This window comes from Myxocyprinus asiaticus, chromosome 38, assembly GCF_019703515.2.
Source record: "Myxocyprinus asiaticus isolate MX2 ecotype Aquarium Trade chromosome 38, UBuf_Myxa_2, whole genome shotgun sequence".
Lineage (NCBI taxonomy): Eukaryota > Metazoa > Chordata > Actinopteri > Cypriniformes > Catostomidae > Myxocyprinus > Myxocyprinus asiaticus.
In genome coordinates, this window is record NC_059381.1 from 8,327,470 (window position 1) to 8,349,216 (window position 21,747).

Sequence of the window (21,747 nt, forward strand, 5' to 3'; positions counted from 1 at the left end):
GTACAATAATGAACTCATTAATCATGGAAAAATTGCACACCCTTTTATTATTAATATCTTTAATGTATAAAATAATTATTATTTTAAACAAGTGCGAAAACCCAACATATTTGGTATTTTTTTGTAATTAGAATTTTTTTTTTATTTTGAACACAATGACCCTTCAGCCTTTAGCATGGTTCAGAACTCAATGTGAAATCACGACGCTTTGCTATTGTGCACCCACTTAATTAAATTTGATGTGCAGAGCTGTCATGCTTTCTTGACCTCAAGGTATGAAAAGAGTTGTGAGTAGGAGTCACTTTAGAATAGTTAATGATTTGGAGTGTTTGTTTCAGTCTGTGTGTGTGCTATTTTCCTCACAGGGAATGAGCTAGAAAACTTGTTAGCCATTAACTTGAGCAGAGAGCAATGAGACAGCGTGTACAGACATTCCCAGAAACACTCCGCTCTGCTGGAACTAAAAACACCCACTGTACCTAACTCACCCATGGCTCTTTTACTGGAATCTATTAAGAATGTGTCAAGAAAGATCATCCAGAATCACAAAAGACACTTCAGTGGCGTTTCAGCAGATGTCACTGTTATTAGAGCAGAAATTCTTAAAGGAACAGTTCACAGTTTAAAGTTTACAGATTGGCCTCATTGATTTCCATTGTAAGTACCTCACTGGAACCCAGATTTTTGCTTTTTTCAAAGAAAAGAAGGGGCAAGTCAAAATTAATTTTTGTGGTAATCAACATTATGCCACAAATGCTGTTGACTGAGCTTAACTTGTAATGAACCGGGAATATTCCTTTAAGTCATCATATCTTCCCCATTTGCGATTGGTCACGTGCCATGCAATTACCAACAGCGTTCAGCATCACTGACGCCAAACCTGCCATGACGGGTCTGCACGATACATATCTTTATATAGCCTGCGCCACCACGAATGAGATTTGAGAGCTGCATTGGAGAGAAAGGCCATCAGTCAATAACTACTTACATTTTGGTCCGTTCCTCACACAAAGCATTATGACTTCAGAAGACTTGCAATAGTGTGCACAAACCATGTGGACTACTTGTGTGGTTCTTTTATGGTGCTTTTTTGGAGATTGGTAGTAAAAATCACAATTCAGTTCAATTGTATGGAAAACAGCATTTTGAATATTCTTCAAACTTATTTTTTGTTCAATGAAAGAAAGACAATAATACATGTTTGGAATCACTTGAGGGTGAGTTAAAGCTGAAACATATTCTACTCAATTACATGAATGCAGATGCGAGCGCTTGGCCACCATTTTGCGGTTAAACATGCATTCTTGCGTTAACGTGGCTGGAACAAACCTCAGTACTAAAGGGGCGATAGAATTACCTTCAAACGCATGTGCCGTTAAACTGGATGTGTTATTATTCTGGTAAGCTGCTTTAAATAAATTGATTTTAACCTACTTGGCTCACAGTATTCTCTTCAAACTGTTGCTCCGCCATAGTCGGTTTGAATGAGAAAACTCAACGTAGGAGCAAATAGTTCACATTAACCCTTAAACACATACCTCGGGTCTTTAGAGAACCGGGACCTCATTCCACTCCCTGTACCTCATCCATTTTTTGGAGTTGTGCCCACACCTCTTTAGGATTCCTCAATCTATATTTTATAAATAGTGAAACACACAAAAAAGTAAAAATTGCAACAACGTTTTTTTTTAAATAATGGTTTAAGTACCAAAAGTGTATAGGGTCTTTAGAAACCTGAGGTCTGTAAGAGTGTCGGGGGTTTTTTCGCACTTCCATAAATTATATATTTTTTTATGATTATTTAATATCTATTTATGTTTACTATCACAGGATATCTATTTCTTGGTTTATTACAAAATAAATGAGTATTATATTCATACAAATAAACACTATATCACTTTGATTTTCTGTGAAACATTGAATTATCAACAATGGTGAATTATCAGTATCCCATATGCGTGTACACATACATACTGTATTATACTTGTTATTTCTTACTCAAGGTGGCGCTGATGTTTCAGTGATTGGTTTGATTTACATTTGACATTGCTATTTGACGTAGAAACATTAGAGTGAAATATAGCAAGTGTAACATATGAACAGGATATGACTGATGTGCTTTAGACTCAATAAGTGCCTGAGAAAATACATATGTGTAACTTTGGTGTAGCTGATGTGTATCTTATGTTAAGATTATGTATTATGTTTTTGACAGCCAGTTGCATCTCATGAAATTTCAGTGTGAAAATAATGAATCCTGTTCTAGATTTGTCCTGATTTGTTGCTTGGGTTAATCTTTTTGATTTTTGAAAAATAAAACATCAAAATATATTTTATTTTATTATTTTCTAATTGTCTTGAAAATATTTGAAAAATTTGACGCTATCTGGGCATTTTGTACATCCATTTGTGATAGATGTAAGTGCCGGGTCTCTAAAGACCTGAATATGTAAGAGTGTTTGGGAAAATGACCATGTATTTAAGGGTTAATCTCACTATAGCGCCCCTTGTGGTGATGTTGAGAATGCAATGCATACTTCCGTTTTGTAATTAATTGCAGTCTGACACATTTTGGAATGTGTCAGACTCGAGCTTGCGTAGCTAGAAGCATACTTTTGCGTAGAGTATGTTATGGCCTTTTCATTTTCGAGTGAACTATACCTTTAAATGTTGGTGACATTTCAGACTTGTGCATGCTGAAAGATCCATTTCAACAAGCTCAAGAAAGCTTCATCCAGCTGCATGTCTGAAATTGCTCTTTTTATTGCGTTAAAAAAGCCAGACAGCGAAACGATTGGAACAGAATGCAGTCATTTTTTTAAGTTTTAAGGGACTGTTCAGATCAAATGCGTCCTTGTGCTAAAAAACTGGACAGCACAGTAAAAACAAAAAACAAAAAACAGAATGCAGGTGTTTTGAAACTTGGTTTTAACAGCTGCCATTCTTTTTAATTTGACACGGCATCTAAAAACACGGCAATCCTGCGCAAGACGCAACAGGCAAAGACGTCAGCTCAGCGCATGTTTATATTGCCCGCCCACTTTTTCAGCCGTCTGGGTTCCGGAAGTATTTTCCCCATTAATTTCTTCCATAGACTTTTTAGGAAATCCTTCATAAAAGAGTTGTAAGCCATGAACCAAACCAACCAGCTCTGAGGTGAATCACAACATCACTAACTTTGCAAAAAAAGTATTTGAAAATCTGACATAAAGACAGCTCTGAGGTGATATTCTCTGATTCCGATATATACAAATATATAAGTAGTTTAAGTGTGAAAGGTGATGGGGGCCTGGGTAGCTCAGTGAGTAAATACGCTGACTACCACCCCTGGAGTCACGAGTTCGAATGCAGGGCTGCTGAGTGACTCCAGCCAGGTCTCCTAAGCAACCCAATTGGCCCGGTTGCTAGGGAGGGTAGGGTCACATGGGGTAACCTTCTCGTGGTCTCTATAATGTTGTTCTTGCTCTCGGTGGTGAGTTGTGCCTGGATGCTGTAGGGAATAGTGTGAAGCCTCCACACGCGCTATGTCTCCGCGGTAACGTGCTCAACAAGCCACGTGATAAGATGCACGGATTGACGGTCTCAGACGCGGAGGCAACTGAGATTCGTCCTCTGCCACCTGGATTGAGGCGAGTCACTGTGCCACAACGAGGACTTAGGCTATGTTCAGACTGCATGCAAATTGGATTTTTTCTCAATCAGATCTTTTCAGGCAGACTGTCCACACTGTTAATTGCAAGTGATCAAATCAGATTTGCGCGTTCAGACATAACCAACCTATCTGCATTGGTGCTATTGTAACGACGTAGGCATACCCATGTGTCGATGCTTTCAAAACAGATGCGGGAAAAATGGAGGTGCATCATCTCGCTCTCCAAATAAGCGCCCTGTCCAGCCGCGGTGCAGAACTCCTCCGTCGCACAAGAAAAACTCAGCGACGGAGGAGACTTGTAAATATTGTGATGTTCCATGCTGCAGTCACAGCCGGCTTATGAATACTTCTGGCATTTCCGTCACCCGATTTTTGATGTCATCGTTGTGTGTCGTGTTAAGAGTGACGCAAAAGACCATTTGAAATCCGATTTGAGCAGCCAGAGCGTCCGGACTGAGACGCATCTGAAAAAATCAGACTTAAATCACATTTGAATCCATCTCCTGATGTGGTTTGAATCCGATTCGGAAAAATCTGATTTCATGTGGTTTTTTGTTGTCCAGACTATCAAAGCTCATCTGGATACAATCTGGATATGCAAAAAAATCTGATTTTTAGTGGCAGTCTGAACATAGCCTTAGAGCACATTGGGAATTGGGCATTCCCAATTGGGGAGAAAAAAAAAAAAGGGTGACAGGAGACTATGTCATTCACAGTGCATCATGGGGAGTGGGCTGTCACTCTGAGGCACGTTTTGTGGGTTTCGTTGGCCACGGTTCTCTGATTGGTGGATCTTTCTCTGCTGTAACATGGGTAATGCAGTTGTTTACCATGAATTATGCTATCAAACATGATTTTTAAACATTGAAGTTGAAATAACACAGATGGATGGCTCCAATGGAAGCATATGATGTGTCTGTCTTTAAAGGTTTATAAGTTATTGTTGAAATTTAAATAATCTATGGGATAAATGAATGGGATTTTTAACTTCCGGAACAAGACTGTTGCGCTCTATTGGAATACGTCACCAACGGATGCTGAAACATAAGGGGCCTAAGCAGATATTCTTTTATCCTGAGATACCAACCTCCACGGCTATACCATAGGAGAGAGTGTAACAGTCAACTAGCGCGTTAGTTAAATTAAGTGATGAGCTGTTTCCTCAAAAAAGCAGTTTATTTATTGTACTGACGTATCTCCTCTATAAAAATCCATTAAAAAAGAACGGCCTCTGGTCTCCTTGCTGTGTACTGCCGCGTTACACTATGTTTTGCTAACCTTGAAGGCTCCACCTTGGTAAAGGAGTTCTGGGCTAAGTACTTTCAACTTGAAATAGTGTTTTAAATATGCTGCGCACACGCATGAGATGCAGTCAAAAATGTTCATCTGGTGCATGTTTATAAAGAAACATCATGAATGAATTATTTTATTTCATTTTTTCAAACTGACTGTCAAGGCCCAGTTATGACAGTAGTTCTCCGAGTATAACGAAGAAGATTAAATATATCTTAAGACTTGTTTACAGAGAATATATTATTATTCTTATATTTATAGTCTTATTTTAAAACCATTAGGAAATGATTTTTGATTGTATTAAGCATAAACTGGAAGCAAAACAATGATAGTGTTTAAGAAAAATATTTTTTACGGTGTAAAACACAATCTGACATCATCAGATCGCAGCTTTTTTTAAATAAATAAAATGTGCAAGTTGTAAGCTTATCATTTGTTTTGTATGGTATTTTTCATAAAGTTTTTCAGTAGGCTTCCATGAACAGGGTTGCCATTGCGTTTTGTGTTGGGATTACCAGTAAATGGTGCCTATGTTGTCCAGTGCTGCACCTGTGTGTGGCTGTACTATACCGTATTTCTGATAAGACCTATCCAGACAGTCGTCCACCAGTCTTTCCAATGGGTCGTTTGACTGATGAATGTGTCTGTTTTACCAAACCATTCCACGTCAGTCAGATTCAAGTGCCCATCACAGATCATCTTTATTTGAATGTTGTATTTTACCTCAATGTGGTTTCTGTAACAGAACACAATTCCAAGCGGAATTGTGGGAATCGAAAACCTTTCTGTAGAGAATTCTGTTCTTGTATTGCCCATTTTCATCTCGCTTTAACCCATATGCAGGCAAGCAGAGACCCGCTCCCTCCAGAGGCCATGGCTGAAATTTTCGAAGACACCAAAGACATGGGCGTGCTGATCGGTAAAGGAGGAGTGTATGGACAGGTAAGTTAGGACCATCTGAAAGCCTATATGTAAACCAAATTCAAATTGTGGAGGTAAATACAAGGGGTGTGTGCAGAAGTTGTGGAATGGAAAAGGTATTCCAGATCCACTTGAGTCCTGTAGGGGCACGGTCGCCCTATGCCTCAGGAATCCTGCTTGTCTGAACGAATGGAAGTAGTCACAAGAAGCATTGCTATTGCAAACACTGTATTACCCTAGTGATTTTATATAGAATGTTGTTTTGTCTGTTACTTTAGCAAGTTGCATAAGATACAAATTCTGGAAGTCTCTCTAAGACAGTACTGGCAATAAATACTTAGTGCTTGGAATGTCTTTAAGTATTGCAAGGCCTGTTTTCCAGAAGCCGATGTAGACAGATGGGTTACAGTGAATTGTTAGGAGTGCCTTATACAGCTTTTAAGTGTCAGTGCTAGAATTATTTAGAATTTAGATTTAAAATGTAAATTATGTTACCTTTTTTCCCCTCACTTATCTCCTCGCCTGTTTCTTCACAGACCTTCAGGATCAAGCCTCCTATGTGTATAACTAAAGACGACGCAGACTTCTTCCTGGCCATATTCAACCAGGCAGTGCTCAACTACATAGAGAGGAGATAAAAGAACATACTGGGTCATATATCCTATTTTAAATGACTTCACAGGTCTTAAGAATAGCAATAATATAGAAACCAAGCACCTTCATTATGCTTTCAAGCATGTTACATTTCTTTCTGTGGCCTTTTGGCCAGACTGATCAAGGAAATGCAATATTCCAAACGAACCTTTGTGGACTTTTAAAGGAAAAGTTCACTCAAAAATAAAATTCTCTCATCATTTACTCACCTCATGCCATCACAGATGTGTATAAATTTCTTTCTTCTCTTGAACACAAAGATTTTTAGAAGAATATCTCAGCTCTGTAGGTCCATACAATGCAAGTCAACAGGGTCCAAAACTATGAAGATCAAAAGCACATAAAGGCAGCATAAAAGTAATCCATATGACTTCAGTGGTTAAATCCATGTCTTCAGAAGTGATATGATAAGTATGGTTGAGAAACAAGTCAATATTTAATTCCTTTTTTTTTTTTTTTTTTTTTTACTATAAATGTCACCTTTCAAACAGCCCTCCTAATCACTCTTCTCTCCTAAAGCCCCGTTCACTTTCTCAGTGATTTTGTTGCTAGATGTCGCTAATCTCTGTGTTCTGTGTTGCTAGTGGGCATTCCCACTGCTCTCGCTCTAACATTATTGGTTGGCTGCACAACTGGCCAACGCTTTAGAAAATATGATCACAGATTAGATATATTGCTGCTAAAACTAAAATATTCTTTTTTGTCTTGGAATCATTTGTTTTGCCTCTAATAATAAACATTCTGCAGGGGATGTTTTTTTATAAAATGCAGCAGTGCTTAACTCATCATATCATCAACAAGGCGAACAATCAGTTATTGTACGCATTAAACTCACTCTCAATACTGACGATTTCTGGTACATCATCCTGCTAAAAATTTGCATTCTAGAGGGGAAAGTGTTATAAATTGCAGCAATGTTCAATTATGTCAATGAACGATCTTTCAGTGTATCAACCAAACTCACTCCAAATATCAATTTCTGACATGGTTTTCCACGCATCGTTTTATTATATCGTTCTGCATTTGTATAAAGTAAAACTTTTCTCAACTTTATCGCGTTTCTTGACACACCCACATCCTGTCGCCAAGGGTCGCTTTCACTTGTGTCGCTGGAATTCGCCAGCTCTCATTGAAATTTAATGGTCTCCTGTCTCATCCAGTGACAAAAACGCTGACAGTGTGCACAAGGCTTAAGAGTTCTTCTTTTGTTTTTGACGATTTGCCTTCTTCATGCATATCGCCACCTAGTGTGCAGGGAGGATAATTTATAGTAAAAAAAGGACTTAAATATTAAGTTTCACACCCACACCTATCATATCTCTTCTGAAGACATGGATTTAACCACTGAAGTCGTATGGATTACTTTTATGCTGCCTTTATGTGATTTTTGAGTTTCAAAGTTTTGGACCCTGTTGACTTGCATTGTATGGACCTACAGAGCTGAGAAATTCTTCTAAAAATCTTTGTGTTCAGCAAAAGAAAGAAAGTCAAACACATCTGGGAGTGGTGATGGCATAGTGGACTAAAGCACTGAACTGGTAAGTGGAAGGTTGTTGGTTCAATCCCCACAGCCACCACCATTGTGTCCTTGAGCAAGGCACTTAACTCCAGGTTGCTCCAGGGGGATTGTCCCTGTAATAAGGGCACTGTAAGTTGCTTTGGATAAAAGCATCTGCCAAATGCATAAATGTAAATCTGGGATGGGTGAGGATATGATGAGAAACTAACCAGTTTTAATCTAGACTAACTTCTTTAATATGACAAACTGTGAATGTCTTGATATATTAGTCAACAGAATTTTTTTTTTTAAATATATATATATAAAAAAAGTGGTATGAAAAAATGACAACTGCTGTGAAAACAACTCGGCTATTCCTTTAAAAGCAAGACATTGCAATAATTAAAACCATCAAATTAAGAATATTTTCCACAGGCTTCCAGTGCACCATGACATTTGCTATAACGTTTGTGTTGCTGTACTGGTGTTTATAATTTGAACTTGATAGATTTTCTTATGTAAGAGAAATTCAGTATTTAGATCAAACTAATGTTGACATTTAGATGACTATAAGGCATTGGATACATAAACTACTTGCATTAAAAAAAATTGATTTTACACACAATGTGTTATGTAGGAGTATCTCCCAAGAATTTTTTTCTTTGGACAGATTCACCCACATAGGTGTAATGTAAACATTGCAAGTTTTTTTTAGAAAGTAAAGCAACTTATTACTATGTTGTGATGGTTCACCACAGTGCTAAAAAAGCACTAAAGTCAAGCACAAAAAATACATATTTCTGTTGCATTTACTTTTATATACTCCAGAGGTTTCTGCAATATCTTAATACTTGATTTTTAAATCAGTACCTACATTAGGGTCACCTCTAAAACAACACTCATTGTGGCAGCCTAATACATGTTACCCTATTTTGCAAGGATTAAATTCACACATGCCCAAGTTCAAATAGCATTTATAACCTATATGATTAGGGCAAGGTCAGTTTTGTGAAATAATAATGAATCCGTTGTTCCTTCAAACATCAACGGATATTTAAGGCCTGCAAAACGAGCAACTGTTAATTAAATAATCATTCAATATTGTTTTCTCTTCTCGTGGTTATCTTTTCCCAGAAAGCCCTTGGTATTGTTTTGCATAAGACTAAGCCTTTTCATATTCCAGCTGACCTTTCACACACTTTGAAGAATAAAAACAAATATTTGAATGTTTAGCGTTTGCCCTTTTCAAGATCATTTACCTGATAAATTCAATTCCTAATAATAACTGTGTTATGATAACTTGGTGCATAGCACATTACTAGTAGTCAACATTCCCATATTTACAAACATTTACTATAAACAAACAAACAACAACCAAAAAAAAAACACAAAAAGAAAAAAACGTCTAGGGGAATATTATTCCTTACATATTGTCTTTTGGAGGAAATCTGAAAAAGTGATCATGGCACTACATTAAACACACTTTATAGATTTTTGCAGAATATTATGCAAACAATTTAAGAGCAGTTCCTGTATCACTTAACTAAACATGCCATAAAATGTGCCATCTTTAACAGCAAGACAATTATGTTTAACCTCCAAAAAACAAGGGGATTAAATGGGATGATTCACCCAAAAATGAAAATTCTGTAATCATTTACTTACCCTCATGTTGTTCCAAACCAATATGACAGCCTCAGTCTCCATTCACTTTTATTGTACGGATAAAAATAGCAGTGATAACGTTCTTTAAAATATCTCCTCTTGTGTTCCACAGAAGAAAGTCAGTCATGGTTTGGAATGACATGAGGGTTTGATTTTGGGGTTGTCTACTCAATAATGTCCAAGTCTCATTCACCTACAGAGAACAACTCTCAGAGACATTTTCTCACATTCAATGTGTTGTGAAAGAACTGTAAACCCACAGGGCACAGATTCATTCTAGAATGAACAGAAATACAAACACACATAAACGTGTCAACTGCATGTTATTAAAACAAGCGGTCAATGTATAGATATATCCATACTGTAGAGGGTTCCATGTCTGGAGGGACTTCAGTCTTTTACATAAGTATATTTGCACTCCTGGTTATCTATTCTTCCTTGTTTCTTTTTTTTTCCTGCATGTTTGGGTAGTGTTACTAGATGAGAGTGCAGTGGCGTGGCCAGTGGTCTTCAAGTGATCGAAAAGTTTGTTCCTGGTGGTGAATTCGTACTGACAAGTAACACAGCGGAGGTTGACTTCCTTCTACAAGGAACAGATAAAAATTAAAAAGCATTTTACCACAATTCATTGACTGTTTTCCATTGATTACACTTTAGAGAGCACCAATTTAGAATTTAGTTATAAAAAGTTTAACATAAGGAATAATTGACAATTATTTTGTATTATTTTTCATTAATTGAATTGCCCAGTGTCAGCTGATTGAACTATAATTATTCAAAAGCAAGTTATTGTAAGTCAACATCCAGTTACGTACAATTCAATGACAATAAAACAGCTAACATACACACCTCTTGTGAAACTTCCAAACTTCCATGTGGTTTGTTGTTCTTTTTAGAGTCTTTCCCTCCTTTCTTCCCTTTTGTCTTTGCAGAGCTGTAAAATAATTGACATTGAGAGTCAACCTCAGTGATTGAATCTCTAGTGCACAACCATATACAGACGTTCCTGTACTGAACATTTTTGGACTTTAACCAAAAAACATGGGTTTATATGTGTTTTACACATGGCCCAATATCTAGATTTTAAACTGGCGAGTTCTTAATCAAGCATATGAGAAACACCTTTTTTGGTTTGTGGGTTCACATCCCTCTTGTTTTAGATTCTGATCTGGGTCCTCAGAGGGAACAGGGGCATCCTCGCTGTTGCCCGATTCAGATGCAGGTGGGGGGCACTCCTCTGTGGACTGTGGGATTGGACTGTCAACCTCTGGCTCTTCTGGAAGATTCTACAGAACAACCGCAACAGAAAATGCAGGTAATAAATAAATAATTATATTATATATAGTAATAAATAAAATTTAAAAAAATAAAAAAAAACATTTAAATACTTAGATCCTTAAAGGGATAGTTCATCCAAGAATTTAAATTCTCTCATCATTTACTCACCCTCATGCCATCCCAGATGTGTATGACTATCTTTCTTCTGCTGAGCACAAACAAAGATTTTTAGAAGAATATCTCAGCTCTGTATGTCCTAACAATGCAAGTGAATGGTTGGCAAACCTTTTAAGCTCCAAAAAGCACATAAAGGCAGCATAAAAGTAATCCATACGACTCCAGTGGTTAAATATATGTCTTCTGAAGGGATGCGATCACTTTGGGTGAGAAACAGATGAATATTTAAGTTATTTTTACTATAAATCTCCACTTTCAGAATGTGAAAGTGAAAGTGGAGATTTATAGTAAAAATAACTTAAATATTCATCTGTTTCTCACCCAAACTTATTATGTTGCTTCTAAAGACATAGATTTAACCAATGGAGTCATATGGATTATTTTTATGCTGCCTTTGTGAATTTTGGAGCTTGAAAGGTCTGGTCACCATTCACTTGCATCATTAGGACATACAGAGCCGAAATATTCTAAAAACCTTCATTTGCGTTCAGCAGAAGAAAGTAAGTCGTACACATCTGGGATGGCATGAGGGTGAGAAATGAGAGAATTTTCATTTTTGTATGAACTATCCATTTAAGAGATTAAATTGCAAACAAAGTCACTTACGTTTACTGTTTTCTGCTGACGTTTCTTCTTCTTTTGCCTTTTAGACAATCTGTAATTAAAAATAACTAATCATTGGAGAGGAGCAGATGACCTATTTTTAACAGACTCAAACTCAAATAGATGTTCTACAATCTTTTTTCATCTTTCTATTTTAGATAATATATTAAAAAACAGTTGTTTTTACTCTAAAATAAGTTTTAATCATTTTTAAATAGTAATACAAATATGCTGCAACCATTACATGAATAATTACATTATTATTGCAGTATATGTCAGCTATGCATGGCCTGGCCTCCTTATTTTCACAAAAAGAAATTTATGTTCTAAGCAGACATTTACAAATCAGATAAGCAAATATTGTGAACGTGACAAATTACCCAAAAAGTAACAAATGATGCACATCTAAAATGCTAATTGCAACACAAATACAAATGCAAACAAGACCAATACAGCTGTAGTTCTTGATACAAACTGGGTACTCGGACAAACAGAGTATTAAAGTGAAACCATATAGTACCATGATACTGTTGTAGTAGTCATTAATGGGGTCACATTAATGTAAAAAAAAAAAAAAAGCTTTAAGAGATTTACTTTTGTCTCGGTGTGTCATCAATTTCATCATCTTCATCATCATCCTCCTCCTCCTCATCTCTGTCGGCAGAGTTCTGACTCAGTGACTTGTCTTCCTCCTCCAGTTGTTGCCGTAGCAATGCCACCATCTCTCTGTGTTTCTTGGATTTCTCATGGTTTTTCATGCTGAAAAGAGTCAAGACATGGAGGAAAGACTGCTTCATTAAATCTATGGGTCTAATATAAATCAATTAGTGCAAAAATGTGCAGATTGTTTTTATTTATAAAAATATATCTATTAAAAAATAACAGATAAACAACACACTTATAAACAAAGTCAAAATTTGGTAAATTATTAAAAAAACATTATTATGATCGGATCACTAGTTAATGTACTTTCAGGAAATATTATGAAACTAACACATTTTCATATTTATATACTGTATGAATGTACAGGAATTACTACAGGAATGTAACAAATGCTTTTTTTCTACTTTCAAATCTTGAACAGACATACATTAGGAAAAATTATTTTGTGTACTAGGGGCCATTGCTAATGACATAGCAGCATACATAATGTCACCTTACTTCACTGGTCACTGATGAACGTATATTTTTATTTTCTGTGAGGTGAAGGAGAGTGCATGGAAAGATAGTTTCACAGTGCATTATGTGTGGGAAGTCACTCACGCTTTATCCGATTTGAAAGATTTGTCACAGGCAGGGCAATACAAGTCATCGTAAAAATGTTCCATCTCTGCAGCAGCATCCACCTGAACTGCATCTGAGAAAAGTCAAATGGCTTACATACATATCCTGCCTATTATTCACAAACACTTGACATGGATAATAAAGCTCCTGTGAATCATTGTATTTGGGTATGAATGTGTGATTAGTTTCACAAACTGTTCAAACTTGTCCTGTTTATGTGTATTTTAAAAATACTCCAGTGAAAAATAAATCCAGCTGCCAATGTGAAATGTCATTCAATACTGAAAGGTATCGATAAAAAATGGTTTCATATAATTAAAAACAAACACTTCAATCACATATTTTAATGTGCTATATACATTTAATCTTATTAGAGTATCACTTAGTTTGCATGCTAATGCCCAACTCAACTGGAATCAATGTAGGCAGTAGTCAGCTCCATACTTTTTGGAACAGAGCCATTGCTTTTTTAACCTTTCCTGGCCCATGAACTGATGCCCTCCTCTACCTAGAACCCACTTACTTTAAGTATGTGTTTGTGTACATGACATCAGAACTCACCACTCTCAACCACGTCATCTCTCTCCTGCTCATCTTCCACCTCCTCTTCACAGTCTGACGCATCGCCGAACTCTTGACTGTACTGAGCTTCCATCTGCTGCAGTTCTTTCTCCAGCTCTGACATAGCGGCCCAGCTCTGCTCCTTATAGTCTTCAGCCAGCCTGAACACACAATTCATACATTCATTTAGGGTGGGAGAGTGAACATTACCAGAAAAATAAAATGAAGTATAGCCACCACACCACAATGCCACAACTGTCAGTTGTTTAACAGGAATATTCTGTGTTCAGTACACGTAAGCTCAATCGACAGCATTTGTGGCATAATGTTGATTACAACAAAAACAAATTTGACTCGTCCCTCGAGGTCACAGTGAGGCACTTACAATAGAAGTGAACGGGGCCACTTTTGGAGGGTTCAAAGGCAGAAATGTGAGGCTTATAGTTTTACAGAAGCACTTACATCAATTGTTCTGTTAAAATGTGTGCTGAGTGACTCCAGCCAGGTCTCCTAAGCAACCAAATTGGCCCGGTTGCTAGGGAGGGTACAGTCACATGGGGTTACCTCCTCGTGGTCACAATTAGGGGTTCTCACTCTCAATGGGGCGCGTGGTAAATTGTGCGTGGATCGCAGAGAGTAGCATGAACCTCCACATGCTGCTAGTCTCCACGGTGTCATGCACAAGCCACGTGATTGACGGTCACAGAAGCGGAGGCAACTGGGACGTGTCCTCCGCCACCCAGATTGAGGTGAGTAATTGCGCCACCACGAGGACCTACTAAGTAGTGGGAATTTGGCATTCCAAATTGAGAGAAAAGGGGGATTTAAAAAAATAAAATAAAAAAATCATCTGAGTCAAATTTGGTGAGAACTGGACAAAATGTGTAGGAGTAGCAAAAATCAATTTACTATATAATCAATAGGGGGCGCTGTCCCCAAACTTCTCAGGTACCCACAGAACATGGTGCTAAAGACACCTACCAAGTTTTCTTTAAATAGCCAAAGTATTCATGATAAATCCTGGCTTACTATTTTTCGTTCACACAAATGAATTAATGAAGGCGTATTGGTCATAAAAAAATAAAAAATGAATCTGTTTGGTCACATTAATGCAGCTTGCTCTGAAAATAATCTGAGCCTGGACAAAAAACTGGTATTGCTGGATTCTGCATGACCAAATGGATCTAAAGAAGCCAGGTATTTGATTTTAGCCCATACTAAGCAAATATGTCAATTTGTGAGTTTTCTTTTTGTTTTGTTTTTACCAGTAGATGGTGATATCCCCAAACTTCTCTGGTACCCTCGTGGCATGGTTAGAATGACATGAACCAAGTTTTATTTCAACACAACAAAGCATTTCCAATACCACGATACAGCCTCACTTATTGTTTTGGATCGTCATCGTTAAATTAGTTTTGGTAAGCCAATAGTGCAACACAGCTTTGGTGCTCATAAAAGAGCATATAAATGAAAAACAGGCAGCTTTTCTTACTCACTTGGCCTGATGGAGCTTTTGTTTCCTCCTCAGTTCTTCCACCTTCTTGGCTTTCTCTGCGTTCTGCTCTTCCACCAGCTTCTTGTGGGCCTGAACACGCTTGTCGCGCTTTCTGACGAAGGCCACTAGTTGGCGCACCAGTTCGCTGTGCTCTTTCCGGGCCTTATCCCTGGTTTTCCTGTTCTCTTTCTCTATAGCTCGCTTCTCCCAGCGGTTAGAGGCCTGCCGCGTATCATATTCCTCTTTCCATGCAAAGTTTTTGCGCGTGCAAAAGCTTTGCCAGTAGCCGTAGAACAGGTGCACCACCTGATAGAATCAGATAGAGCACAAGAATTAGGGAGAAAAGAAGAAATGTGGATGGTTGCCAGGGTGTGGCTAGGTGGTTGCTTACTGGACCATGTCAAAATAGCCAACCCTCAAGCCTAAATGGTAGTCTGGTCCCTAATTAAGTTTGGGGGCCCTTTTCAATACAAGTCTATGAGATTTATCTTCCACCAGGCAAAAATGTAATTCCAATCACTTATGTCTTATTCATGTCTGTTACACATGCATTCCTGTTGCACAACTACTAACAAAGCAGAGAGCATATTGCTCTTGGCTAAATACATTAATTGTTGCTTTTCCCTCTCTGTTCAGGATTGATCTTGCCTGTGTAAGAATGTATTGAAAAAAGATTTCTACATCATATATCCTAAGAATTGCAAAACGAACCAAGTCATGGCATAACAGCCATGTCCCTGCCATTTCCGTTGTGGCCATTTAAGGATTCCTTGAGGCTTCATTCTTTAACCAACATTATGAAGAATGGAGATTTCTAGGAGAAACACTCCAAAAGATCCATTAGATAAAGTGCAGGTATGAGCCACAGTGGAAAGGGAAACAGTTAAGTATGGTGAAGAGCCTTCGTGTCTATTTGGAGTGGGGTGAACCTTCAAGTTCAGAACCTGGAGAAACTGGTCTCTTCAAAAATAAAAATAAATATGCTGTTTGCCTGAACCAAATGCAAGTTTTGGGTCTGAAAGATGTTTGGAACTAAAACTGCACTCAAATACCCTGTTACCCTTACTAGCTTGTACGGACAAGTATTTATAGATTCGAAAGCTTTTGTGTTCAATTCTGCCAAGTTAATAATATGTGAGGTCTAAGATGTACTGCACTTCACAAAGAACCATGATGTAAACAAAGCACTCCATCCTGAAGCTTAAGTACTCAATTTTTATGGTAAAATGATTGCATCTCTCTCTAATAAGCACAATCCATTCTTACCTACTGTCCCAAGATTCACTCTACCTTCTTCACCGAATGAACACATAACTTGCTTTGAGATGGTTGACATCAGACTAATCAATAATCACCCCAAGACTACATGATCCTTCCACTTTAACCCAAATCCAGTCCTCTACTTTTCCTTCCCAAAATTGCACTCACTTAAAAGCTAAACAATTCTGACACACCATGGAATCGTTTGCATACAAGGTTTCAAACCATAAGAAAAACATTGAAACAATGGCATAGCAGTATAGACGAAAGGTCAAAATCTCTGTCCATCAAGAGGTAACAAGCACAGATTATAACACAGAAGTGAAACAGTTCTGCACATAAATATTTACTAAACTTGTTACTACTAAGTGCCTCAAATAAAACTGAATATATTTCAAAGATTTGAGAATCTTTGAATTTGCATTTCCTAAATTGTGACAACTAACCGTGAAGCACATAGGACTCCTCCTGTCCAGATACCTAGTCAAAATTACCTGTTCAATCTTCTGCCAACTTTAAAACAGACTACTTTAAAAACGATCCATAAATTACCGCCATAGTGCCCTTGAGCAAGACACAACCTCATGTCACAACTGGAGGAATGTCCCTGTTATTTACTTTACATAAGGTCAGGATGTCCTGACAGTGACTGCAGTAAGCATCCACAACCTTTATCCAGATTCTTTCTGGATTTATTCACCACACTTGATATGGTGAATAATGACCTACACACTGGCTGAGATCCCCAGATCTGCACTCACTTTCTTCCAGTCATTCACTTGTAACTTACCAAATTAGCATAATTGTTTTGTTGTACCAAACACATTTATCAGCAGAGTGCCACAGGGCTCTGTACTAGGCCCGCTGTCGTTTGGGATCTATCCTCCACAACTCAAATCTAGTGGTTTAACTTTACACTGCATTGCTCTCACAATTCACCCCCTCTGCCCCAAAGACCATAAAGAAAAACTCGGACATGTACAATGCAGTAAACACAGTTCATCACTGTGAAGGGGATTTTGATCAAATCGATGCAGCTCCTGGCCAGCTGGGACCTCCAATACAAGATTTCACTCTCGGCCAAAGATTTCTAGAAGTTGCTACACATTATGCAATGAACCAGGGGGATTTTTTGGATAAATAACTTTAAATACTGGACTACTGCAAATAGTTTTATCCTCTTTACATATAATTCATGATATCAAGCAAAATGTTGTGTGATGATCTCTTGCCTGCAACCTTAACATTTTTCATTATCTCAGCATAACCTGACGCAGTATCTTCGCTCTTCTACAAAGTTTTTTTCCCCTCAAAAAAAAAAAGGAGTGTAAATAATAAAAAATAAAAAAAAGGGTGTTTCTTATTCTGCATTATCAGCAAACCAATTCTTGAGGTAGCTGTATATCTTAAAATACACACAGCATTTAAGTAATCACCAATAACCATTAATTATATTAATTAATAATCATAATCTAAATACTAATTGCTTTGGTTAAAATGTCTGATGAATGATGAAAGCTCTAATCTTCTGATTGTCCCAGTAATGTGTGCTAGAGTGGGTACATACGGTGTCATAGTCACTTTGAGAGTCTCCAAATGAGGGAAACGCTTCGTCCTCGTCTTCCTCATTCTTACAGTGCTCCATCTCCTCCTCTGCTATATTTTCAAACAGGTTCCTGTATACAGTGTAAAAGCCCTACAGAACAAATTAAGAGAGAAATCAATGAAAGTAGTGAGGAACACACATACTAACAAATTAAATTTTCATTACAATAATTATAAAAAATAAAAAACCTTCATAGACATAAAAAGGAATACAAGTCAAGTAAAGTTAACATGCATTCTTAGCATGAACATCTACTGCCATCTAGTGGTATAGGGTCTTATGCAATCACATCATTTGTTTATTTATTCTTTTATATTTTAATTTTAATCATTCTAATGCACAGCTATTACAGTAAATTAAATTGTTTAGGTTTTATTTAATGAAAATGACATTATAAACAGCAAAATAGCTTTTGCAACAAAAAAGAGCTAATACCAAATAACTCATACAATATAGAACCAATAAATATGTTTTTACCATAAACTTTTACGTTTTTATGTGAGTTTTATCTAGAGCCTTATCATAGCCTAAAAAGTACAAAACAGTCAGTAAGTTTTATATATCCCTGCTTCTCTATCTTCTGTTCATTTACCTGCTCATCATCTCCGTAACCTGAATAACAGGTGACAGTGAAGTACTGCAACAGATCAATACTGTCATCCTGGTACTCTCCATTGACTCCACCTTTCAGCAGTGCCTCCCGATGATTATCATACCTTTAACAAAAGTACCTCAATCATATTTAAATATCAATGACAGTAATAATTGTATAGTGAGGCAGAAAAGTGAGGTTGTGCTTAGCATTTTTTATAAGTTATTCATCCATACATGTATAAAAATAAAATTAAAAAAAAACATTTGTTGCAATTAATTATTGGTCTATAATGATAGGCTATTTGATATTTAGGCTGTTTGATGGCACAAAAACATTCAGTAGAACATCATGCAATATAATTTGGACAAACAACTAGTTTCAAAACATTTTTGGCCAATATAGATACCGATTTTAACAAAAAAAAACTATTGGCCGACACTGAAATTTTGCCACTTAACTTATTATGTCATCAGGAATGTACAAAAGCTTTTTATTGTTCTAAAAACAAATTTCTATTGAACATGGATTTGACCTGTTGAACATAACAGGCCAAAATTTTAAAGAGAGACACAATGAAAGATAAATAGAAGATATATATATTAAAAAAAAAAAAAAAAAAAAAAAAAAATATCAAAGCATGATGTAAAAAAAGATTATTTTGTACTTCTAAAACATTATTGCACTTCTGTCTTTGCGGTTCAGAACAACAGAACTCACATTTTGCATGTTTGTACTGTATATAGTAGAACATCACAAATTCATATTCAACAGAAATGTCAACCACATCATACAAAACTAAAAAGTTACCAAATTAACAAAATGCCCTTTTAAAGGAATAGTTCACCCAAAAATGAAAATTTGCTGATAATTTACTCACCCTCAGTCCATCCAAGATGTATATGACCTTTTTTCTTCATCAGAACAGGATTTAAGATTTTTAGGAAAGTATCCCAGGTTTTTAGCTTCATCCAATGCAAGTGAATGGACACCAATTTATGATGGTCCAAAAAGCATATTTAGGCAGCATCAAAGTAATCCACACAACTCCAGTCGATTAAATAATGTCTTCTGAAGTTAATCGATACATTTGTGTGAAAAACAAATCGTTAATTAAAACATTTTTAACCTTAAATTGGCACTTCCTCCAGCTCTCTGTAGCTGTTTGAATTGACCTAACTTTCGCGTGAAGTACGTTCCTCTGTGGTAAACAGAGCGTGATGATGTCACACGACAGCGACGTGAGGCATTCTGTGTTTAGAGGAAACAATTTTTTTTAAGTTAAAAACATTGTAATTAACAATTCGTTTTTCACACAAACATAGCGATTCACTTCAGAAGACATTACTTGATCGGCGGGAGTCGTGTGGATTACTTTGCTGCTGACTAAATATGCTTTTTGGACCGTCAAAAATTAGTGTCCATTCACTTTTCACAATTAGTGCATTGGATGAAGCTAAAAACCTGGGATACATTCCTAAAAATCTTAAATCCTGTTCTGAAGAAGAAAGGAGGTCATATACATCTTGGATGGCATGAGGGTGAGTAAATTATCAGCAAATTTTCACTTTTGGGTGAACTAATCCTATTCCTGCAATACATTTACATGTATGCATTTGGCAGACGCTTTTATCCAAAGCGAATTACAGTGCACTTATTACAGGGACAATCCCCCTACAGCAGCCTGGAGTTAAGTGCCTTGCTCAAGGACACAATGGTGGTGGCTGTGGGGATTGAACCAGCAACCTTCTGATTACAAGTTATGTGCTTTAGCCCACTACACCACCACCACTCCAAGCTAGAGGGTGCCACTTACACACCACTAGAGGGTGCCGCTTGCTTACACAATGCTGACTGAAGCGCTGAATGCAGTCTATTATTAAGCATTCCAGGATTAGTAATCGCGCAAGGTTATATTGCGATATCAATCTTAACTCAATCAATCATGTAGCTTTAATGGATACCACACCAATGTCTAAGAAGTCAAAGTTTGCATGTTCTATCATGTATAGGTAAGTGCCGCTTTCACAACTGTCACGTCTGTAACAATGGTTTTTCCTCATTATTGTGAGAACGAGAGAATGATAATAAATTCCACATAAAACAAAAAGGCACACCAAAATACCATTGTTACTACAAATAAAACTTTGGTAACTTGGTATTAATCACCAACAGCCATCAAAACAGATTATGAAGCTCCTTACATTGTTTGAAGGAACTCCCATATCAATGTATTATGATTTTACTGTCACAAAAATAACTGTAGTAATGGTGATATTTTGGTGGAAATCATGGTTACCATGGCGGGTGTCTGTAGCGGGTATGTTTGAGGTCTTACCAGGCTCTCTCCTGAGGATCACTCAGAACGTCATAGGCAGCCTGGATCAGCTTGAACTGCTCTGCAGCAGCTTCTGCGTTTTCAAGGTTCTTGTCTGGAATCAGAGTTAGAAAACATCTACATGTTTCTTAACCTAACAAAGTACCGTGATACTGTCATGTTGTTTTGGACATATCCCATGGCAATACCATCTTTGAAATACCTTGGTGTGCCATGCACAAATCGAAGTACAATGGCATGACCATCTGATACTACTGTTGGACCATGGCATAGCCATAATACTTTATGTATAGATAATTAATAATTACAACATACTTGATTAGTGTGAGACTTATAACACCAAAACCGAAAACATGAGAGCACGGCTACAGCTTTATATTACAATAATGATTCAGAATCTCTATTATTGATTAATGAAGTTACAGACATGATGAAATCAAATACCTGGATGCCATTTCAATGCTAATTTCCGATAGGCCTTTTTCAGATCATCATCCGTCGCGTCTCGTTTAACGCCCAGTACATCATAGTGACACTTCATTTTGGTCCAGAACTGATGTAGATCCCAGACAAACTACTAAGACTAGATTTGGAAAACCGCTTTGATTAATTGCAGCACAAACTGATCTGTCTCGCTTTATTGCCAAGAGTCGTCGACCAATGTAGCCCACCACCGTGCGCACGTGGATCACACAAATATTAAAATAACAGCGCTAACCTAATGCTACATCAAAACATAATAAAGTGAGTCTAAAATGAGGCCAATAAGTTACCTTAATCAAGTTTCCTGAACAGTAAACAATTTTTGCTGGTTAGAGGAATCGCACGAAGCCGGTGTGTGTGCATCAGCGGCGCATAGAAATGACGTCA

The 21,747-nt window shown here is 37.1% G+C and overlaps 2 protein-coding genes across 3 annotated transcripts in view; one reads left to right on the top strand and one right to left on the bottom strand.

Annotated features, from left to right (window-relative positions):
* The window catches only part of LOC127428452 (alanine--glyoxylate aminotransferase 2, mitochondrial-like), a 28,658-nt gene extending 21,871 nt beyond the window's left edge, over positions 1–6,787 (top strand). The window contains exons 13-14 of the mRNA XM_051676838.1: positions 5,789–5,887; positions 6,403–6,787. Of these exons, the coding sequence (XP_051532798.1) occupies positions 5,789–5,887; positions 6,403–6,504 (201 nt within the window). The 3' untranslated portion in view covers positions 6,505–6,787. The remainder of the gene's footprint in view (positions 1–5,788; positions 5,888–6,402) is intronic.
* A 2,028-nt stretch (positions 6,788–8,815) lies between these two features.
* On the bottom strand, positions 8,816–21,730 carry dnajc21 (DnaJ heat shock protein family (Hsp40) member C21). 2 transcript variants are annotated; one of them, XM_051676837.1, is made up of 13 exons: positions 21,651–21,730; positions 21,322–21,460; positions 20,878–20,971; positions 18,540–18,663; positions 17,909–18,037; positions 15,083–15,387; positions 13,587–13,747; positions 13,005–13,098; positions 12,336–12,500; positions 11,745–11,793; positions 10,806–10,969; positions 10,533–10,617; positions 8,816–10,266 (listed from the first exon to the last, which is right to left on the bottom strand). In XM_051676837.1, exons 2-13 carry the CDS (start codon positions 21,416–21,418, stop codon positions 10,108–10,110), a joined length of 1,626 nt encoding a protein of 541 aa, XP_051532797.1. In that variant the 5' UTR covers positions 21,419–21,460; positions 21,651–21,730; the 3' UTR covers positions 8,816–10,107. The 2 variants fall into 2 exon arrangements, with proteins under 2 accessions (XP_051532797.1, XP_051532796.1); XM_051676836.1 differs by having other exon boundaries at positions 21,322–21,725.
* Between the last annotated feature and the right edge of the window lie 17 nt (positions 21,731–21,747).

Bases quoted from the DNA above. Each gene is read 5' to 3' on its own strand.
- dnajc21 (XM_051676837.1), bottom strand. From the start codon at position 21,418: ATGAAGTGTCACTATGATGTACTGGGCGTTAAACGAGACGCGACGGAT. The intron at 13,748-15,082 runs GTGAGTAAGAAA...TTGTGTGTTCAG, and splicing joins CAAAAGCTCCATCAGGCCAA to GCTGGCTGAAGACTATAAGG. The intron at 13,099-13,586 runs GTGAGTTCTGAT...GACTTTTCTCAG, and splicing joins AGATGACGTGGTTGAGAGTG to ATGCAGTTCAGGTGGATGCT.